This window comes from Lichenostomus cassidix, chromosome 28 (assembly GCF_008360975.1).
Source record: "Lichenostomus cassidix isolate B80296 chromosome 28, HeHo_3.0, whole genome shotgun sequence".
Classification (NCBI taxonomy): Eukaryota; Metazoa; Chordata; class Aves; order Passeriformes; family Meliphagidae; genus Lichenostomus; species Lichenostomus cassidix.
The window spans coordinates 2,142,946-2,151,425 of NC_139508.1; the positions used below are offsets into that span (position 1 = coordinate 2,142,946).

The window sequence follows — 8,480 nt, forward strand, 5'->3', positions numbered from 1 at the left end:
TTCTGATCAAACCCATTAATTCTGACCAAACCCATTAGTTATGATCAAACCTATTAATTATGACCAAATCTCTTTTGACCAAACCCATTAATCCTGACCAACCCTATTAATTCTGACCAAACCCATTAACTCTCACCAAACCTCCTCTGACCAAACCAGATAATTCTGACCAAACCTATTAATTATGACCAAACCTCCTTTGACCAAACCCAGTAATTCTGACCTAACTCATTAATTCTGACCAAACCTCCTCCCACCAAACCCATTAATCCTGACCAAACCTATTAATTCTGAGCAAACCCATTAATTCTCACCAAATCTCCTCCCACCAAACCCATTAATCCTAACCAAACCTTCTCTGACCAAACCCATTAACTCTGACCCGAGCTCCCTCCAAACCAAATCCCGAGCTCCTCATTCGTGTCCTGCCACCCCCACGGCCACCCCGATTGTCGCCAGAACTCCTCCAGTGCTGCTCCTTGGATCTAATCCCGATAAATCCAAGGATTGGGAATCCCCGGGAATGAGGAGGGAACAACCCCGGTGATGTCCCCGAGCTGCCGCAAGGACACAGCAGAGCCCAGCTCAGCTCTCCGAAGCGGCCGAAGCTTTTATTTCATCTACGTCCAGGGCTGCCAAAGCCTGCGGCCCGTGCCAGGCTGGGTGGGCAACCGGAGCCCGGCCGGGTGGGCAACCGGATGCCGGCCGGGTGGGCACAACCGGAGCCCCCCGGTCCCTCCCCGCTCCGGTCCCGCCAAGCCAAGCCCGCAGGAGCTGCCCAGGCCCGGCGGAGCTGCCAGGCTGCCCAGGCACGAAGCCAAACCCGCCGCCCCCTCAAGCCCAGGGTGGGATTTGGGGGTCCCGCGGCACCTCCAGGGGTGAGGTGAGGATGAGGAGGGTTGAGGCTGCCCGGCCTTTAGCGCATGCAATGGGCGAGTCGAGAAGCGAGAGCTGCGCGGAGCGCGGAGCTGTCCCCAGCGCGGAGCTGTCCCAGCGCGGAGCTGTCCCCAGCGCGGAGCTGTCCCAGCGCGGAGCTGTCCCCAGCGCGGAGCTGCCCCGAGCGCGGAGCTGTCCCAGCGCGGAGCTGTCCCCAGCGCGGAGCTGCCCCAGGGCGGAGCTGTCCCAGCGCGGAGCTGTTCCCAGCGCGGAGCTGTCCCAGCGCGGAGCTGCCCGAGCACGGAGCTGTCCCAGCGCGGAGCTGTCCCCAGCGCGGAGCTGTTCCCAGCGCGGAGCTGTCCCCAGCGCGGAGCTGTCCCCAGCGCGGAGCTGTCCCAGCGCGGAGCTCCCGGCCGGGCTCGGCAAACCCTCCCCGTGTCACCGCGTTGTCCCCAAACGCCACCGAGGGCTCTGCCAGCTGTCCAGCCCGAGGCAGGGGCTGCCCGCAGCTCCCCGCGCCGCCCCAGCCCAGGGGCAGCTGAGACCCCCGACCCAAAACCCGGGCGTGCCGCGATCCCCGCCACCCTCACACGCGCTTGGGGTGCCCCCCGCCCAGCGCCCCCTTCTCCTGCGGGGTTCCTCCCGCTTTTTTGAAGCAATACACCCCGAACAGCTTGTATTTCTTGTCGGGGAAGCCCAGGTTGCGCACGCCGGGCTCTCGGCCGCCGCAGCGCGCTCGGGGGTTCACGATGGGGTACCGGATGCTGCCGTCCTCCAGCCAGCCCGCCTCGCAGCGATCCAGCAGCTGGATCTTCCAGGCGGCGTACAGCTGCCCCACCTTGGCCACCGCCGCGCCGTTGTTCTTGCACGCCTGCACCGCCTCCGGGTAGCTCAGCTTGCGGAAGGTTTTCAGGAAGTAGACTTTGCCTGGAAGGGGAGGAGGGAGGTTTGCAGGAAGAAAAATTTGGCTAAAATGGGATGATGAAGGTTTGCAGGAAGTAAATTTTGCCTAAAATGGGGATAATGAAGATTTTCAGGAAGAAAACTTTGCCTAAAAGGGGATAATGAAGGTTTTCAGGAAGTAAATATTGCCTGGAAGGGGATGAGGAAGGTTTGCAGGAAGCAAATTTTGCCTGGAAGGGGATTGGGTTTGTGTTGTGGGGGGGGGGTGGGGTTTGTGGGTGAGGAAGGTTTGCAGGAAGAAAACTTTGCTTAAAAGGGGGTGAAGAAGGTTTTCAGGAAGTAAATTTTGCCTAAAAGGGTTTAGGAAGGTTTGCAGGAAGTAAACTTTGCCTGAAATGAGATAATGAAAGTTTTCGGGAAGCAAACTTTTCCTAGAAGGGGTTAAGATTTTCAGGAAGTAAACTTTGCCTGAAGGATAATTCTGAAGGTTTTCAGGAAGTAGACTTTGCCTGGAAGGGGATAATGGAGGTTTGCAGGAAGTAAATTTTGCCTGAAATGAGGTAATGAAAGTTTTCAGGAAGTAAATTTTCCTAGAAGGGGTTAAGGAAGGTTTTCAGGAAGAAAACTTTGCCTAAAAGGGAATAACGAAGGTTTTCAGGAAGGAAATTTTGCCTGAAGGATAATTCTGAAGGTTTCCAGGAAGTAAACTTTGCCTATAAGGGAATAATAAAGACTTTCAGGAAGTAAATTTTCCTAGAAGGGAAATAATGAAGGTTTTCCCTTCTTTTATTTTTTTTGCCTAGAATGGGATAATGAAGGTTTTCAGGAAGAAAATTTTACTTAAAATGGGGAAAATGAAGGTTTTCCCGGGAACCCCCAAGCCCACCCCCGTGCCTCAGTTTCCCCAACCCACCCCGTGCCTGTTTCCCCAGCCCACCCCACACCTCATTTCCACCCACCCCGTGCCTCAGTTTCCCCCAGCCCACCCTCATGCCTCAGTTTCCCCCAGCCCACCCTCATGCCTCAGTTTGCCCAGCCCACCCCGTGCCTCAGTTTCCCCAGCCCGTGCCTCAGTTTCCCCCAGCCCACCCCAAACCTCATTTCCCCCCACCCCATGCCTCAGTTTCCCCATCCCACCCCGTGCCTCAGTTTCCCCCAGCCCACCCCAAACCTCATTTCCCCAGCCCACCCCATGCCTCAGTTTCCCTCAGCCCACGCCATGCCTCAGTTTCCCCAGCCCACCCCATGCCTCAGTTTCCCCTCTCACCCACCATCCAGGTTGGAAGTGAAGCAGAACGCGTCGTAGTGCTCGCTGTCCTTGTGGCGGTACCCGTAGTTCCTGACCCCCACCGGGGTGTCCTTGCGGCCGCACTCCTCGCGGGGCCGGGAGATGGGGTACTGCACCGAGCCGTCCTCCAGCCAGCCCGCGTTGCACCAGTCCATGCCCTCCAGCCACGCCTGGTGCAGCTGGTCGTGCGACGCCAGGATGCCATCCTGCTCCTGGCAAGCGCGCTGAGCCTCGTGGTAGTTCAGGGTGTAGCGCCCGAGGCGAGGGTGGTACGGGAAAATCACCCCTGGAGGGGCGGGCAGGGAAAAAAGGGGCTGTGGGTCACCTTCGAGGTACAGCTTGACCACTCTGGTGTCATCCTCAGCGACGATAAAACCCCATAACTGCCAGAAACCCATAAACCCCATAACGGAGTCCATAAACCAAAACTACCCCTGAAAAGCCCCACAAACCCCACCCGGGCCATCCCAGGCTATCCTGAGCCACCTTCAATGTCCAGCTTGACCACTCCAGTGTCATCCTCCAGTGACAATAAAACCCCATAACTCCCATAAACCCCATAAGAGCATCCATAAACCAAAACTACCCCTGAAAAACCCCACAAACCCCACCCGGGCCATCCCGGGCTATCCCGGGCCATCCTGGGCTACCTTCGAGGTCCAGCTTGACCACTCTGCTGTCATCCTCCAGCGACAATAAAACCCCATAACTCCCATAAACCCCTAAACCCCATAACTCCCATAAACCAAAACTACCCCTGTAAAGCCCCACAAACCCCACCCGGGCCATCCTGGGCTACCTTCAAGGTCCAGCTTGACCACTGCACTGTCATCCTCCAGTGACACTAAAACCCCATAACTCCCATAAACCCATAAACCCCATCACTCCCATAAACCAAAACTATGTGTGAAAAACCCCACAAACCCCACAAACTCCACAAACCCCACGAACACCACCCTGGCCATCCCGGGCTACCTTCCAGGTCCAGCTTGACCACGCCGGTGTCATCCTCCAGCTCGTTGGTCACCTCGCACTCGTAGCGCCCGTAGTCCTGCAGGGTGACGTTGCGGATGATGAGCGAAGCGTCGCCAACGCCATCCTCCTGTAGGGCCGTGCGGCCCCGGTAGGAGCCAAAAGCCCTCCTGGCCTTGCCCAGGGCCACGAACACATCCACGAAGGCCATGGGCTCGGTGACTTTGGTCCACTTGAGGCGGATCTCGGCGGGGTCGTGCGAGGAGATGTCGTAGTGGTAGCGGCACGGCAGGATGATGGTGCCGCCGCGGTGGGTCACCACCTTGCCCGGGGCTGTCTGCACCACCACGGCGCCGCTGTCACCTTCTGAGGAGGGACAGCGGGTCAGCAGGGACCCTCGACCTGGCCCGACCCACTGTCACCTTCTGGGGAGGGACAGGGGGTCAGGAGGGACTCTGGACCTGGCCAGACCCGCTGTCACCCCTCTGCGGAGGGACAGCGGGTCAGCAGGGACCCTCGGCCCGTTGTCACCGCTGTCACCCGTCTGAGGAGGGACAGGGGGTCAGGAGGGACCCTCGACCCGGCTGGACCTGTAGCCGTGCCAGGGGAAGGGTCTGAAGAAGGGCAAAGCAGGATGTGGGGACACCTTTTGGGGGAATTCTCCTCTTTTGGGGGAGAAGCGGGAGGGGAATGTGGAGGGAGTTCCTCTCTTCTAGGGGAAAGGCAAGATGGGGATGTGGGGACACCTTCTGGGGACATCTTTTGGGCGGAATTTCTGTCTTTTGGGGGGAATTTCTCTCTTTTGGGGGCAAAGCAGGAGGGGAATGTGGGGAAATCCTCTCTTTTAGGGAAAAGGCAGGATGGGGTTGTGGGGACACCATTTGGGGGGAATTCCTCTCTTTTAGGGGAAAGGCATGGGGACACCATTTAGGGGGAATTCCTCTCCTTTAGGGGCTTTGCAAACCCTAAGAACAGTTCAGGATAATCCCAGGAGCTTTCCCACTCCCCGGACAGGACAGAGGGACACAAGGGACACATTAGAGACCTTTGAGGGGCATTAAACCCAACACCCCAGTGGTGCAGGAGCTTCCCCTGATCCCATCCCATGATCCCATTATCCCATCATCCCATCCCAGTATCCTATTCCATCCCAGTATCCCAGTATTCCATCCCATGATGATTCCATCCCATGATCCCACCCCAGTATCCCAGTATCCCATCCAAGGATCCCAGTGTCCCATCTGATCCCAGTATCTCATCCCATCATCCCATTCCAGTATCCCGTCCCAGGATCCTGTCCCACTATCCCATGATCCCATCCCAGTATCCCATTCCATCCCATCCCCAAATCCCATCCCAGTATCCCATTATCCCATTATCCCAGTATCCCATTATCCCATTATCCCAGTATCCCATTATCCCAGCCCATCCCAGGATCCCAGGATCCCAGGATCCCAGGATCCCAGGATTCCAGGATCCCGAGATCCCACAATCCCAATATCCCATCCCAATATCCCATCCCAGTATCCCAGTATCCCATTATTCCATCCCATTATCCCATCCCATCCCATCCCAATATCCAATCCCAAGATCCCATCCCAGCATCCCACCCCCCAATCCCACCCCCGGACCCCCCTAGCCCCCCACTCACCCATCACATGCACCACCTTCTTCCTGCCCCTCCCGTCCAGCAGCACATCCGCTGTCACCGCGGCGCTCAGCAGCAGCAGCAGCAGCAGCAGCGCCTGGCCAGCGGCCCGGGGGCTTGGGGGGCTCATCTGGGGGGGCAGCGAGCCCTCAGCACCCTCCCGGCTGAGGGGAACTGACTCCCAGACCCCCCGGCTAGGGGGAACCCAAACTTCAGCACCCCCAGACCCCCGGCTGAGGAGAACTGACCCTCAGCACCCCCAGACCCCCGGCTGAGGGGAACCCAAACTTCAGCACCCCCAGACCCCCGGCTGAGGAGAACTGACCCTCAGCACCCCCAGACCCCCCAGCTGGGGGAACCCAAACCTCAGCACCCCCAGACCCCCGGCTGAGGGGAAACCGAACCCCAACTCCGCCAGACCCCCAGAAACATCACCCCGTATGTCACCCTGTGGGGCTCTGGGTCAATTCTTGTCGCCCCCCAGCCCTGCAGGGACTCCTGGCTGGGTCACTTCTTGTTGCCCCCAGACCTCCCCGGGTGAGGGGAAACTGAACCCCAACTCCGCCAGATCCCCAGAAATGGGGTGTGGCACCCAGTGGGGTGGCAGCGCCCAGTGTCACCCAGTGTCACCCTGCTGGGCTCTGGGTCAGTCCTCGTCGCCCCCCAGAGAGCCTCAGACACCCCTGGCTGGGTCACTCCTTGTCGCCCCCCAAACCCTCCCGGTTGAGGGGAAAAACTGAACCCCAACTCTGCCAGACCCCCAGAAACGACGTGGTGACCACCCAGAGTGGTGACAGCACCCAGTGTCACCCAGCACCCAGTGTCAGTCCTTGTCGCCCCCCAGGAACCCCTGCTGGGTCACTCCCTGTCGCCTCCCAGGGACCCCCGGAGACCCCAAAAGACCCCCTGCTGGGTCATTCTCTGTCCCCCCAGAGACCCCCGGCTGGGTCACTCCCTGCCCTCCCCAGCTCCCCAGAAACCCCCGGCTGGTCACTCCCTGTCGCCCCCAAGGGATCCCCGGCTGGTCAGTCCTTGTCGCCCCCTGGCTCTGCAGAGACCCCCAGAGACCCACGGCCGGTCACTTTCTGCCCCCCATTCCCCAGAGACCCCCGGCTGAGTCACTCCCTGTCGCCCCCCAGCCCTGCAGAGCCCCCCAGGACCCCCGGCCGGTCACTCGCTGTCCCCCGCCCGCCCCCAGCCCCAGCTCTGAACTCGTCTCGCTTTCAGGCGATGAATATTTCATGGCAGCCGCGCCGGGCCGGAGCTGCTGAGTTATTTATGGCACCTCTGCAAAGCGAGCCGGCGGGCACGGCCGGCCCGGAGCCCCCCGAGACCCCCGAGACACCCCCGGGACCCCCGGGACCCCCGGCCCGGAGCCCCCTGCCCAGCACAGCCCGGGGGGGTTTATCCCGGAGCCTCCCCACTTCGGGGGGCTGCGATCCTGAGCCCCCCGCGGTCCTGGGGTGTCCTAAATCCTCAGCCTGGCTTTCGGGGATCCCCAAATCCCAGCCTGGCTCCGCTGCTCCTCCCGGTGGGAATGAATCCCCCCAGGGCAGGGGGAGGGCGGCGACCCCCGGGGGTCCCGGTACCGAGCCGAGGGGGCAGGGGGAGAGGGAAAAACCCCTCCCGGTGGTCCCGGTGCCAATCAAGGGGCTGGGGGAGAGGGAAAAACCTCTCCCGGTGGTCCTGGTGCCGATCCGGGGGACAGGGACAGCCTGGGGGAGGTGGGCAGCCCTTCCCGGTGGTCCCGGTTCCCGTTCCGGGGGCTGGGGGAGGTGGGCAGCCCTTCCAGGTGGTCCCGGTGCCGATCCGGGCTCAGAGCCCGCCGGGGGTCCCGCTGCCCGGTGCCGACAGGCGCACCGCCAAAGCCCCCCCGGTGGTCCCGGTGTCCCCTCCGGTGGCGGAAAGCACCGCGGCAGCCCCTCGGGATCCCGACCCGCTCCCGGGGCAGCACCGGCTGCGGCGGCGCGGCTCTCCGGTGCGGTGTTGCAGTGCGGGACACTGCGGCGGCTGCGGGACTCTCCGGTACCGGTGCGGACAGCGCAGCGCGGGGACAACGCCGGGCTGCGACCCCCGCCCGCCGCGCCCCTCCCGCTCCCGGGGGTCTCACCCGGTGCCCCCAGCCCGCCCGGCGGGGTGGCTCCGCACTCACCGTGTCCCGGAGCCCCGAGCCCGAGCGGCCCTGCCGCTGCCGCCGGTAGCGCTGCCGGTGCTCTGCCGGTGCTGTGCCGGTGCTCGGCGGTGCGGCTCCGCGCAGGGGGCGGCACCGGGAGAGCGGCCCGGCCCTGCCCGGATCCCCGCGCTGCGCACGGCCGGCCGCTCGCCAAGGTCACCGGTGCTGCCGGGAGCTCTGCCGGGAGCTTTACCGGGAGCTTTACCGGGAGCTTTACCGGGAGCGGAACGAGCGGGTACGGGAAGCTGCGGACGGGAAAGCTCCGCCGCGGGCAAAGCGAGGGCGGCTGCGACCACCGAGCTCGGCTGGGTGCCCACCGGGGGTGCCACCCTACAGACCCCGGTGAAACCCCACAAACCGCGGTAAAAACCCCACGAACCCCGGGAAAAACCCCACAACCCCCGGTAAAACCACACAAACCGCGGTAAAACCCTACAGACCCCTGGAAAACCCCACAAACCGCGGGAAAAACCCCCACAAACCGCAGTAAAAATCCCGGTACAACCCCACCGGTAAAACCCCACAAACCGCGGTAAAAAAACCGGTACAACCCCCGGTAAAAACCCCGCAAACCGCGGTACAAATCCCGGTAAAAACCCCACAAACCCCGGTGGGGGACA

At 61.6% G+C, this 8,480-nt stretch overlaps 1 protein-coding gene across 1 annotated transcript; it reads right to left on the reverse strand.

Annotated features, from left to right (window-relative positions):
• Window positions 1–1,462: 1,462 nt before the first annotated feature.
• HAPLN4 (hyaluronan and proteoglycan link protein 4) lies at window positions 1,463–8,038 on the reverse strand. The gene is made up of 5 exons (XM_085040451.1): window positions 7,840–8,038; window positions 5,691–5,817; window positions 4,043–4,405; window positions 3,051–3,353; window positions 1,463–1,803 (listed from the first exon to the last, which is right to left on the reverse strand). The coding sequence occupies exons 2-5, from the start codon at window positions 5,815–5,817 to the stop codon at window positions 1,463–1,465; spliced, it is 1,134 nt and encodes a 377-aa protein (XP_084896577.1). The 5' UTR covers window positions 7,840–8,038.
• Between the last annotated feature and the right edge of the window lie 442 nt (window positions 8,039–8,480).